The sequence below is a fragment of the Embiotoca jacksoni genome, unplaced genomic scaffold (genome assembly GCF_022577435.1).
Source record: "Embiotoca jacksoni isolate LCO1_2020_lvr unplaced genomic scaffold, fEmbJac1.0.p SCAF_28, whole genome shotgun sequence".
Lineage (NCBI taxonomy): Eukaryota > Metazoa > Chordata > Actinopteri > Embiotocidae > Embiotoca > Embiotoca jacksoni.
In genome coordinates, this window is record NW_027185379.1 from 3,096,042 (window position 1) to 3,110,535 (window position 14,494).

At 38.8% G+C, this 14,494-nt stretch overlaps 1 protein-coding gene across 1 annotated transcript in view; it reads right to left on the minus strand.

Moving 5' to 3' along the window:
- Window positions 1-2,390: 2,390 nt before the first annotated feature.
- Window positions 2,391-14,494, minus strand: part of gbe1b (glucan (1,4-alpha-), branching enzyme 1b) — a 73,297-nt gene continuing 61,193 nt past the window's right edge. Inside the window, exons 15-16 of the mRNA XM_069161281.1 lie at window positions 13,355-13,472; window positions 2,391-4,530 (exon numbers count right to left, since the gene is read on the minus strand). Of these exons, the coding sequence (XP_069017382.1) occupies window positions 4,468-4,530; window positions 13,355-13,472 (181 nt within the window). The 3' untranslated portion in view covers window positions 2,391-4,467. The remainder of the gene's footprint in view (window positions 4,531-13,354; window positions 13,473-14,494) is intronic.

The following is a 14,494-nucleotide window of genomic DNA, read 5'->3' on the forward strand; positions in this document are numbered from 1 at the left end:
TATTGTGATCATTGCTTTGAATAATATTGGTTTTGTTCCTACCAAGACACTAAAACTTTTTATTAAATTATTAAAGCTTTGTCCACTCGAAATGTTCCATGAACAGACCCAACAAATGGAGCCTTTGCCCATACAGTATTAAAGGAGGCTAAGGTCATGGAGGGCACTGTCTAACCATCCGAGAAAAATAGAACAAGCTGGTCTAAATGGGGTTTAGGTCCCATACTGTGTGCCACAGGTGTTCAAACCTGCAGGAGCTGATTGTTCCTGAATACCAGTCTATCTCTCTTCAACAACAGCTATTACAAAAACAAAAACAACAACAACAATGACGATGTGGACCAATCCACATATTCAGGAGAGAAAAGCACAAATGGTCTTATGCTGAAACTGAACTGCACTTTTCAGAGTACCGCATGTGCTAAATATACAGGTTATTAGAGGAAAAAGGATCCTCTCAGATAGTCATTGATTTTATTTGTGTACTGTGGTTCCCAAAATGCAGGAAACTGATTCAGGTACTATATTGTACAAACGATACAATGTATTTGTATTACAGAAATATTTCAACATCAGAACAGAATATAATTGAAGGAATTTTGTATTAGAGCTGCAGCAGCGTGCGGAGCATCAACCCTTTCTGACTGGTGCAATCTCATGAGTCAGACTCTGAAAACATCCTCTCCGTGCATGTCATGCTCCCATTTCAGACTCTGACATGATAGACTTTTCCAGGATCTGTTATTTTAGGCCAATATATTCTTGTGAGCCCATAAGAAATGCAAGAAGACAGTTACAATACAGTTACTTGCCAAATCCCCTCATGGACATCACAACACATACATCCTGCATATTTCATGGCAGTCATATCTACAGTGTGCAAACAACAATATAAAACTCCTGTAAAATTCAGTGCAAACCCACATGACATGTGGGTGTACACTAGAGTGTTCGAGAAATGTGTTTATCATTCTAAAGTTGAATCCATGGTTTGTGATGTTGTTGCATTATGCTGCAGAGTGTTTCTTCTATTTTGCTCACTGTGTAAATACATTTGCATGGTGATTGTGTTGCATTGTGCTGTACAGTATTATACAAGCCATGCACGGATGATCGTGCAATAACTGAGGGCCACTTTAAAAAAAAAAAAACAGTTTCTTTTGAGGGAGGGGGGATTATTTTCGGCGATTGCCTTTCGATAACCTTCCAGGGAAGAGACTGAAAAGTTGCCAGAGGGATCTCATGCAGCTTCACAACATGCGCCCAAACCAAGCAAGCTGTCCAGACACCAACTATATGAATATGTACAAAGTAATGGCCAAGCAGAATCAGAAATACCAGAAATTAAAAACAAATGAAAAAATAACAAAAATCCCTTTTGAACCACCAATAAACCTAAAAATGACAACAGAATTGAATCAGCACCTTTGTGAAACCGCCTCAACAAAGGCGACATTGTGATCTTCCTGAACTGCTTTTCACGGTGCAGCTGTTAAGGAGCTACTTGTATTGATGCCAGTGAACAAAGACACATAATCTGGTGTAAGTAGCATAAAGTGCAGATGGCTAGGAAATAAAAATTGAAGTATTATAGTCTGATGAGTTGTCTTTCATCCCTCTTACATCATGTGTGAATGACTGAGGTGATTGCTCTGTATAGTCCCGTAACAACATTTCACAGCTCTCCCGGTCATCAAATGGAAACGGAAACTTTACGTTATGGAGTAAGGAGTGGGAAGTGGATTCCTTCCTTTGTCGTCTAGCACATTTCAGGGCTTTCCTGATTGAAGTCTGGTGCAGTATCTCACGACACAAACTTCACAGGGCCCGCATATGATGGCGTTTCAATAAGGTTTAAAGCTGCTCAAAACCAAAATTAAAGTGGATTTCTTCCTTTAGTTTGCAGTGAAAAATAATAGGATATCCAAGTTTACATTGCAATCAAAAAGGTCAAAATTAAAATATGACTGAAAATGAGAATTTTCAAAACCTTGTGAAGAGACAGAGTTTTGTTTCTCAACAGGAGAACGTGTAAAAGACTGACTCAGTAGCTGGATGTTAATACTCAATGCTCAATACAATACAATCAAAAACTGCTTTTAGGAACTGACTTACCTAAAAATCCACAAAGCAATGAGGAATTTGACTGTAACATAATTATTTTCTTTTAAGATAATTAACCTTCTTTGATGAATTTGATTGGAGAAATTAGACAATATAAAATGACATTTAACATTCCAGTGAAGACACTGAGACTGTCAGGAACAAAAGGCTGTTTTTGTATCAAGAACTTAGTGAGAGAGTACCATCACATTATACTGTGGAGGATACTGGAGCTCCTACTTTTTCTCAAGTGTGCAGCAGGACAGAATCAGTAGTCAGAGAGCACATTCAGTTCATCCACATTCTGGTGGCTTGTGACCCTGATTTATTATCATTAGCAGTAATGAAAGAAATATGCTGAAACAGTAACAGTGTATCAGACATCAATTTTACTTTTGAGAACAAATGCAGATGATTCATTTTGGCAGCGGTAAAATGACAATGACATTGGGTCAGATGAGGGATGATTAAACACTCCAATTCAGTCTCACAACCTCATTGCTTAAAATATATGCAGAGTGATCCTCTCTGTGCTTGTCGAAAGGTAGAGAAAGACATTTTTTCAATGCTTTGGTGTTACACAAAAAGAGATGACATGTTCATGCTACTTGTGGCTAAACACAGAAGGATGGTCGTGAATATGAATGTGTTTCCTTCAGCTGCAGGGGAGGCAGATCAAAACCTGCCACATGGTACAATACATGGCTTAAATGACTGAGAATCTGCACTAATGCAGTAGGTGTGGATCACAGCATTATAATATCCATGGCAATAAATCAAGGAATTTGCTTTTATCTAAAATGCCCAAAATCAGCTCTTGTTTCACTTCTATCAGCACTGCTTAGATTAAACGTGCAGAGAATGCTGAAACTTTTCCAAGAGACATCCATTCATATGAAAACAGGGGACTTTTAGAAGAAGGATGAAAACCAAGAGAACATAAAAGGCTGGAAAGAGACCAATTATCACAGTCATTTACAAACATAATATTTTATGACATTTTGCGAGTCAGTGAGTTCAGCAGCCGCCTATCATCAGTGATGTTTCTCAGTTTGTACAAATTTTAGTTAATCAATAACATTCTCACATAACGGCTATGGGGAGCACAAGGATGAGCACTGCAGCTGCCTGCTCGTTGAGATGTTCAATCATCAAGTATGTTGAGACAAAAGTCATGAAAGTCAAAACTAATTGGAAGAGGCACATGTGAATCTTGGCCGTTTCTGTGTTTTTCTGGAATAATCCCAGGGGAATGCGACACTACCTAATGAACACCGTGCACATAAATCACAGTACCTCACAGTAGTCAAGTGAGTGAGTCATACCTGTAACACTGTCTTGTACCACACAAAAGGATGTGTTAATTATTCATACCAACTTAATTGTAGTAGAATTTAGTTTGAAGAGCTTCACACGCAGAATGCACAACATAAACTCCTTTAGTACGATGTACTGCTGGAGAATACTATGCATTGCATTATACAAAGTGGGGAGAATAGGATAATTCAGCTAAAATGTTGCCTGTGTATTATGAAACACACTGAACAATTCAAATGAGGTCATTTTATCACTGCTTTAACTGCAAATTACTGGCTTAATAACTGCGCCATAAATTACTCCAAAAATGCTCCCTGTAGCTGCATAAATTCAAACATTACACAAAACAGTTTTAGACACTCATTAAAAGTGTAATTATTCAAAGCAGTTTATTATTCTGTGCAAATTACACTATATTTTTTATACCTGTGACGTTCCACAATGCAAATTAACAATAACAGATCACCAGTGATTAATTAGCTGAACATTTTGCTTTTCAAGTGCTGGTAATACTGTAAATCGTGTAAACACTATATTCATTGTGCCTATTTAAATATAGAATAATTAAACAAAGTTAACTGTGTTTCAACATACCTAACATTTGCAAATCTTCTCATTTTCTTTGAGCTTTTATTATTTTTGAATTCATGAATGCTGGCTGTATTGCTTCCCTCTGCCACAGTCGCCGGTCATGTATTTCAGGTGACATGCCAAATGCAACAGAGCCTATAAATGGCTGCTGGCTAGTGGTGGATGGGCTCGGCAGGGTTTTGAGTTTTAGCATCTAGCTACTGGCTAGGTTGGACACTTCCCAAAAGGACCAATCCGTAGTAAATGGGGTTACACTGCAGATGGTATTTGAAAGCCCACGAGCTTACAGTGCTTTTTATTTTTATTTTTATTTTTTTTATCATTTAGAAAACGACTGGAACACTGGTGGGTTGTTGTGGTGTGCAAGTTGACACTTGGAGATGAAGGTGATTGTTAACACTCAGTTTGAGTTTGGAATCCATTCTCAATCCTGGTCTCTGTGGAGACAATCATCCTCTAATAACAGTAATCTGTCTCCTCGTTGGCCAGGACAATAGCTGTTCTGCAGGGGATGTAGACCTGAGAGAGAAAGAAAAGAGAGACAAAGGGAGGGAAGAAATCAGGGAGAAAAGTGAGATGACGATTCAAGATTAATGATGTTAACAAGATCACTCATTTTAGAGATACCCGAGTCTCCTTTTATGGAAGTGACACATGCAGGTACTTGGTGGCGCCTTAATGATCGGGCATGGTCGCGTCGCACAATCAAGGTCGACATGATGGCTAAACAAAGAGGTGAAGGGGAAGGAGAACAAAGGCAGGGAAGGAGAAGATAGGAGGTGCATTTTAAGAGATATTCACATCTGAGCAGAAAAATAACTCTTGAGAGGAGACAAATACCACAGTCTTGATCGAAGAAAACGGTCAAGGTTAGAGAGGTATATTCAAACTGTGAAAGAGTTGCAGCCAGATTGAGGCCTCTGGGTGGCACTGGAGTCAGCATATCTGCATCGAGGAGAGGTGTCTTTAACGGCACAAACTTGTGACTGTGAACTGGTGCGGAGGCACTGCATCTAGAGCTTGAAGCTACGGAGAATATGATTCCTGGTGTAGTGGGTCCCAGAAATGTCCTAATCAGTGACTTAATCTGTCTAAAATTCATAATATTAACATTGTGCTCGATTCAAAGCTTGTGCATTCAAGTGAACGATCCCCAAATGAGTAATCTTGCCTGAAGTGGGAGCAACCACCCTTCCCCCTAATTTTAATTTCTGAACTCTCCAATAACTGTGTGATTGATCATCTTTAAATATCGGCTGTGTATCTACTGTAAATTTGGGATTCTGTGAAGATACAATCTGCCAATGAGTGTAAACTGATCTAAAAAGAATTTCCAAGATCAGTGGACTGAAGAAAAAAACATATCAGCAAAATAAAAAAAAATAAAAAAAAGCACACACAAAACAACAACAAAAACCAGAAGGAACAGAGTCTGTAAATGTCAGGTTCCTAATATCTATACAGTATAAATGAATCTTTGCGAAGGTGTTAGCTTGGAATAGTGTCACTAATAAAGTCTTTGATCCATCCTTTTGATATTCGTAGTGTCATTTGGAGGCAAGAAGCCACTGTGCACCATTAGTCATTTCAGATTTATGCCAACGGAAAAGTCAAGCAGACATAAATTATGCTATATTTCCCAACAGAACACTAAAAAAGCAAGCAGAGCTGTAAACAATTCAATCACCCCCTGAACTCTTCAAGCCGCCCCTCGGCATCAGTGGATCTGAGCCCGCTGTGGATGTGTTTCTTTGGCAACAGTTTGTCACCGAGGGAGTCAAGCAGCCCAGCGCTGAAACACTGACACAGACATTGGTGACTAATTAAACAGTCACAGTGGGAGAGTCTCCATGCAGAAGCACCGCAGAGAGAAGGGAAGGCAGAGTGAATCACTGCACCTGTTTAGACAAAAGCTACCACTGTGCCTAACCTGGAATATGTCAACAGCTTTTATTTCCACCAAATGGATAGCAATAGTGACAAATTCCAAATGAATCTGTGAACAAAAAGCATCAAATACTCCCAAGTGTTGACACAGCAATTAGAGGTGGACAGTCTAATTAACATCGAGCACATACGTACTTGACATGCTGTATTATATTGTAACGTCTTGCTGTAAGAACGTTAATGTGTTAAGTGCCATGAAATAACCTATGTTGTGACTTGGCGCTATATAAATAAAGTTGAATTGAATTGAATAAATGACCTGTCATACATTATTGCTCATATTGCAGACTCGACACAATTAAAAAGGCATCAAATATTTCCCTTTATACATATTTTAGCCAGAAATTTGCTAATCAGACACAAGGTGAGAGAAACCCCACATGACACCAAAGCATGTATGACATCCTTTAAGTCTCTGGACAATAGTGTCTCGAAATGTAAAGGGTCTTAGGTTAAAGTACCAAAAACCATGTGGTTAAGTTAATGAAAAGATTACGGTTTGGGTTAAATGTTACATTTCACAATTTGGTTAGGTTTAAACACCAAAAGAAAAAGGTGGTTTGGGTTAGAAAAAGATCATAGTATGGGTTAATAATGAATTTTATACTAGTAACATTGGGTACGTCATGTACAGTAAGTTACCTAATAAACATTACATAAGTTCACTACGTCACATTATGTATGGAACTCACCAAACATACCTAAAGAAATCCACAGTGACTTTAGCTTTCTCACGGACTCAAACAGAGGTCGTGCTGTTGAAGTCTCGTGCTTGTTCCATCCAACCACTTCCCAACTCGCACTTTATCACTCTCTGTATTCATCACACGACCACCTGGTTCGATCCCCGTCACACACGCCTGTACTTTTCACTTCCAAGCGAGGCAAAACGTGACACGGACCCGTCTAGTGGAGAGTCAGGTGTATCGCACTCCTCGGCCTGATTTAGGGCGGGGTCATCCAAGATTGAGCCTGGCCAAACTAAAATGAACTTCATTTGTAAAGCCGTGTCCATTGCAGCAATGTGTCAATGGCGGCCACCGGATTGGTATCGGAAAGGTCTATCCGTAACCAAAAATCACCTACCTTATTTTTCTACCTGACTGCTTAACCTAGTGTATACAGTGACTTTCATTTATTCATGTTACCTTAAAAAAAGGATTGCTCACTGTGATGCATCATGTTCAACAAATACAGAACCGTAAACTGTTAAAAGATAATATCTCACCTATGAAAAAGTATTGCCCGTTGCTTGGCTCATTAAATAATCTAATATCACTGCAAAAGACATTTTCTGCTACTGAACTGACAATAACCCGACTGCATTATGCAAAGATGCATCTCGCAAGCCGCTTTTGGTATCCATGTGCACGGTGTAGTCGGTATATTGGCTGTTGTAAAATTAGCCAAATTAGCCCATTTATCTTAGTTGCAAAACGAGGTGAGACGGAAGCAAATCTTTTTTGTTTGTTTGTGAAGTTGCGTATTAGCAGAAAGTTAGCCAATGCTGTTTGTCCTTTTTTTTTAAACTTCCCTTGTCTCGGGGATGTTCTTGTATCGCCTCGTTTCGCGCTCACACATGAGAATTCGGATTTTGCACTCGCTTGAAGAGTAGAGTCCAGCCTTTGGGCTAATACTCAATCTGATCAATGTTCAAACACACTGATAAAGGATTCATGAGGTGATTCGCAGGAATATATCATCCAGTCTGTCTCCAGACCCCGGCTGCTGGCGAGAGCACTGCCTGACTGTCCATGCACTTTAACTCTCCAGACATGTCTCTGTTTGGCTCCATTACACACTTAACAAGTATCAACTCCCTGTAAACACTTGTGTACATGCAGGTTGTACTTAAGGCAAAGACCAAAGCCCTGGCCGGGTAACAAAACAAACCTGACCTGGATGGCTAACTGAGCTTTAAGAATTTATTAAGGGATTGTATCTGTTTCTGTTTACAACTTGGGTTTCTTTTTTATAGCCCGTTATTCTCACTGCAAAACATGAGCACAATACTAAACAGCATCAAGGTCTGCTGTATAGATACCAGTACTTCACAAATCAGGACTTTATTTCTTTTAAAGCTTATTATTAGTATTTAACAAGATAAGACTAATATAAAAAACTTGAATATTAAGCTTCATTAAAACTGAAAAATGTCGTTAAAAAAAGAACGGCGTACAGAATTAGACCTTTTCTGACTATTCTGAGCACAAATGTCATTTTTAGGTTTACTGGAGGACTTACACGACACAAATTGTAAAAAAAAAATTAAATTGTGGTTTTACAAAAAAAAATGAAATAATAAATTATCTAACTTACATGCTGCAGATGTATATTCACAATTACAATGTAATGCTGGCTTCATATAGTACGCTGCTATGTGTGAGGTTGTTCTAGTTTCGTATACAGTATGTGCAGATGTTTCGTATGGGTATGTAAGAGTGTGAAGCAGGTCCTCTACATTCTGTCACACTTTTACTCGGTTAGCCTAGTTCTTACTTCCTCATCAACATCAGGCCTTAGATCTCATTGATGGAAATGTACGTCTTTTGATCATTTGCCACAAGCCTGCTACGTTTCTCTCACGTTTCTTTTTTACGCACTTCAGCTTAATTTCTTTTTGTGAACCTGTCAAAGGAGACAACCCCTTTGATGCATGCAAAGTTTATCAAAAGGTTTTGAAGCGGCTAATTATTCATCAGCATTTCTTAGCATTACATCTTTTGACGTTATAACTCAAACAAAACTATGACATGTACCAGTGGAGGGTGAGCTAAAATAAATACAATTTGCTCAACAAGGGAATTTTAGTCTTTGACTATTTAAGTTTTTATCCTGCTAAATGAATAAATTGTCATCGTAGACCTTCTTCCTGATGTACGAGATTCTCAGGACATTCTGAGTACATGAAGTTGTCAGTTCACTCAGATGAAGGAAGCAGCAACATTTTTATCCATTTAGAGAGAACAGTGACTTATCATCGTTCTTCTGTTCATCTTCATGGCAAGCTGTTCAAACATGAACTTTTATGGAGTGTTGATTCTCCAATTACTTATAAAATATGCCACTTAAAAAAAGCGATAATTTTTTTACATTAGATAATAAATGTGAATTTCATGCTCTGTTATACAGTACTGTGCAAAAGTCGGAGGCACTTGTAAAAACATCTTATAAAGTGATGATGTTTCTAAAAATAGTATGATGCAGAGTATTTATTTATCAATTACATTCAAACAAAGAGTAGTAAACAAACTAAAAAAAAATAAATTATTCATTTGGTGTGAGCTTCCTGCACCTTTAAAACATCAGCATTTCTTTTTAATAGGCTACAATTGTGCAACGTTTTTTAAGGTACACGAGAAGCAGGTTGTTCTTTAAGCCGCAGATCTTCTGTCAGATGCTTCTGTCTCTTCATATTCTCCCAATCTGAGACTGCCTTCATTATGCTGGGATCGGAATTGTGAGCGGGCAGGACATCTTGACATCCTAGTCACTGAAGATAGTTCTTTATGACTTTGTTCGTCATTGTTGTCCTGCAGAATGAATTTAAAGCCAATCAGATTCCTCCTTAATGGTACCGTGCGATGGATAAGTACCCAACTGTGTTTCTCAGTTGTGTGGAGATGACTAATTCTGACCAATTCAAATACTGCCAAAATGCAGCCCAAAACCTGGTGAGGATCTCCACTGCCTCACTGTTGCCTGGACGCGCTATTTCTTCACTTTCGAGCTCTTATGTAAACAAACTGCCTTTTTCTTTCTTTATGCACAAGTGAGTTGAGGGGTGGCACTTTGGCTGCAAGTCGTCCATAGAAACCACTTCTGACCAGACTTCTCTGGGCTTTAAATGAGCGTACAGGAGTTCCACTGTTTTCTGTCACTTCTAAACTGATGGTGTGTGTTCTTAATTTACCCCATCGGTGTCAAATCGGACAGGTCCTAGGTTCTTCATATTTTTTGTTTGTTTGTTTTGATGAGGTAAAAGTGCTTTTATCTTCTCCACTTTTCTTTTTTTTTTTTTTTTATGTAGAAAAGGACACGACTGTGAGGGCTGAAGAAATGTCAAGATGCTTAGGACATTAGTTCAGGAGCAGATTTGTAAAACACAAGGTGTTATGATTGTGTGATGTGTATCACAGCTCATCCAGCCACAAGACGGTCTCAACATCCAATTACGTCCATTCTCAGTCTGTGGTGTAAATGCATTCTTGCAGGATATGAGAGCTTATTATCACTCAGTAACGAGGAAGCGGGTGATTTGACAGACCCATTAAAGAGACAGGAGAGAGGAAGTTTACACAAACTTTGAAGGCAAAAGTTGTTAAATAAAATATGGATGGTGTGGGCACCTTTTGCAGCCCACACAGTCTCTTCTCTGATTATTCTTGTCAGAACCAGGTAGGTGGGAGGAGGAAGAGGAGGAGAAGGAGGAGGAGGAGGAGGAGGAGGAGGAGGAGGAGCACCTTTATGCAACACTAAAGTGTTAATGTGCAATCTATAATAGGGAGCCGATATAGGAGTTACAGTAAAAGAGCAGAATAGTCTCCACTTGCCTCCCTCCTCCTTCACTTTCAGCTCCACTCCTCTCACTTCCTTTCAGTCCCCATTAATCCACGCTGGTGCCAAAACTAGCGGATGACTTGTTAAGTAAACCTCACATTTTGGCCAAGAGGGACGTGGGTGAAGCAGTGCTGTTTGAATTAATAAGAGTTGGAAAAGATTTAAGAGATTGTGGAATTTGTGTCCTTAACTGATGAAACCTCAGCTAATACGATGGGGGATCACTGTCTGCATGAAAGAAAAAGAGGCTGTTTAACAGGGGTCGACGGAATATTAAATAACGCTGAATTGATGCTCTTAATAGCACTGTGAGCTTTGCCAAACACATTTTTTGATGCATTAAAGTGCTCCATCCAAATCCTAATATAAAGTAATAACCGCTATCCATTAACTACAACACTTTCAGTATTGATCTTTGGAGGTTCAAGTTAAGTTCAGAAAAACAAACACCTCATCAGGTTATGTGTCAAATCAGGTATCAACTGAAACAGCTTCCTGCTGCCTGGAGATGTTTATTCATTTACTAAACAAACTGAAATACCACAGAAGAAGATGACTGTGCAGACCACTTCACAGATATCACTGTCCTCATGCATTAATTTGATTCATTAACATAAGATCTTATACATGCAATTGGCCGTGTGTGCTTATTTATGTGGTAATCCTCACTAATTCATCCCTGACATTATTCATAAACACCTTATTGGCTTTCAGCATTTTAATCAAGTAAAAATTTACTTCAGGAGGAAAAAAGAGGGAAACATGGAGAAAATCCTGAAGCACTCTGCTTAAAATGCATATCAGTGTTTCTTTCTATATTTCAAGGACAGACCTATTTCATGCTATTAGCCCTAAGCAGTCCTCATGATGGAGGCCCAGTGGTTCATTCTCCCAGATATTTTTCTCCCCTCCACGACGCCGTGAAAGCTTAAGAGGCGAGCACATGAAAAGGTAAGTTCTTACGCCATGAATAATGCACATTGTTTGCAGGGGAAAAGAGAGCTGTAGATATGAGAAACGCTCAATGACTCCAGGATAACTGTCAGCATGAGCAAACGCACAGAAGCCAAATATAATGTACACAGACAAAGCCAAATGCTGTGGAGACCACAAACAATGGATATCTCGTAGATATATTTGATCATTTTCTTGATTTTGTACAAAAAAGTAATCACATTAACAGAGAAAATACTAAATTAGAGTGCTGTGGTTAAGCTGAGAGTCCCAGACCAGGGAGACGATGACATCCTGCCAGAACAAGAAGCCCTCTTTCATGCCAACATAGTTAAACCTCATTAGAAGGGCTTTAAAAGATCCTCTCAGTACAAACTCCATTTCAGGCTAATTAAACTGATTTATGAAATCAAACATGGAACATAAAAAGGATGAAACATTAATACACAGACAGCCATTTCATCAGATTTTCTATCTGCTGTGAGCAGTTACTAAATGTTCTTGTGAAAAAACAAAACAACACCCCTGCAAAACTATTAATATCCACCTGGTTGTGAACATCAGCTGCATATGTTTGAGAAACACATGTAAACTGTGCAGCAAAGAAAATCAAATAATGTGAACTTGTTTTCTTCCAGTCACCATAAACCAGTAGCTGAGACCTGACTCCCTGAGGTATGAGATTAAACCACTCACAGAAGACACTCTGTCATCATATTACACCAGTATTATATTCCCCACAATGACAAATCCGTGTGCAATTTAAGGTAATGTACTAGTTTTTTCAACAATGACTTTGCAGGCTCGTCATCACTACCATGCATTTCCTGCACTTCTTTGGAGAGTGGTTTGTGTGCACCCTCAGAAATAATCGCTATGCATCTGAAAGATATACAGTGCAGGTTGTAGGATTGATACCATTACAACGGAACAGAAGGGGGAGATTATGAGCACATTTCTCATTTGGTTGGACTCTGCATGGGTAACACTAATCTGGGGGTGTCCACCCTGAAACCGTGGTGACTAGATACATCTTCTGCGCTGCAGGTTCTTTGCAGCAACATTCACATGTGAAGCACTGTTTATACTGACATGACTACACCTTTGTGTTCGATCAAGTCTAATGATCTCATGTCAGAAAGGGCAACACCTGGATCATGACGTCACCGACACACCGAAACAGAATGGAATCATTTTTAGCTACATATAGCAAGTAGTTAAAATATGTGAATTTGAAAAAGTCTGAGACCAAAGGTATTTCCTAAATCTACACAGCAGGTACATACCATACTTTTACAATAATATAGTTTTTTTTTTTTAAATTAATTTAGTACACATGAAAATTACATTTAGATATTTATATATATAGTTTTGTACCAATGGGACATTATGTTTGACGAGGGACTTGTAATGCTATGGGCAAAATACATTTGGAAAAAAAAAGAAGAGAAAGAAAAATGTTAATCCTCAGTTTTTACTAAGTTATTTCTGGAGCTGTCTCATCACCACCCACGTCTCCTTTTGATGTTTTACAGCTGTGAGCAACTCCTCCATTAGCCACCATATGTGCAGTGCATTTGGAGACAATAGTGTCCATCAACTGCACGCTCAAGTCATTTAGTATGCATGCTGAATTTTTGGAGTATGCTTAATTATGTCACTTTTTCAGTGTGAATGTACAACAACCTCCAAAACACATTAGAATTAGAATATGTAATGGGCTGGTGATACAGCATATGTTTATTAGAAAAGTGGTCTCGAGACTGAACTCGACTACAACAGCCCTGGACTCACAACTGAAGTATGCTCCAAATCTAGGGCGCAATGACATTCGACAAAATATGACCTTTGATGAGTCAAACGTGATGCTGAAAATATTTACCTGGATGAAGTTGGAGCGGCCGTTGTAGGGTTGGGCCTCTGTGAAGAACTCGGTGCTGTGGTCCAGCCGTCCGTGACCTCCATACTGAACCTCATCTGAATCCAGCTTGATTTTGTATCTGAGAAGGATTCAGGTTAAGGTGCAATAGCAGTGGGAAACTAGCTTATGAGATTGAAGACATAAAAAGCACAAGAGGAGGTTTTATCACCGGTGCTTTTAGTGTGCAGACCTGGTAAAGTAGTGCTCAGCTGCTTTATTCTCACATCCATCAGCTTCCAGCTCCTCCTCGCAGCACTGCAGTGACAGCGAGGAGCCCTAACAGACAAAGACAATGGTGTCTGAAACTAACATGAACAGAAAAGTGATTCAGCAATGGCTCAACCATCAAACCCTCCTGACTAATTTATCTAATTCACTGCATAAATAATGACTTAAAATGATCAAAAACATGATCCAAATGAGTCCCAACAGATAAACGCAGGAGGGCTGCAAGATTATTCTTTCCTCCTCTTGGACTTTTTCATGTTTTGTAGTTTTAAAAAGTGATGAGAGAAAACATTGTCTTGTTAAATATAGAGAAAGTATAAAATAACATATGGAGTAAATGACTGCCCAGACATTCATCCCTTTCAAGTTAGTGTTTAGCAGAGGTACCAGAAGGCAACTCTGTGATACTGATGAACAAACAGTGTCAGCTTTGCACATCTGGACACCACAATTAGTCCCATCATCTCCATAGAAACACCATTTTAAACTGTATTAGGAATATAATGTGTATATTTAATGAATGCTTTTTTTTTAAAATTTCTTTGACATTGAGAATGAATCAGTTGAAAAAAAAAAAAGTCCATTGTAATCCCAGTTAGAAAACTAAATGTGTCTAAGAGGGTTGGGGGTTTTGCTTCTTTGCTACACTGTTAAGTAGTCAATAAAAACTGTAAAAGCCTTTGATCATGTATAGAAAAGCTGTATGTACTATGTATGTAGCTGTGTGTGGATGAGGGTGAGTAAGACAACCCTCCTTAGTGTCCCTTTTTTTCCCCGGATTCTTTTTTCACAATCTCTCTTGCTTTTAATCAATGATGCTCAGACACTATAGAGTTGGCTAATGGCATCATATAATAAGGTTCTTATGACATA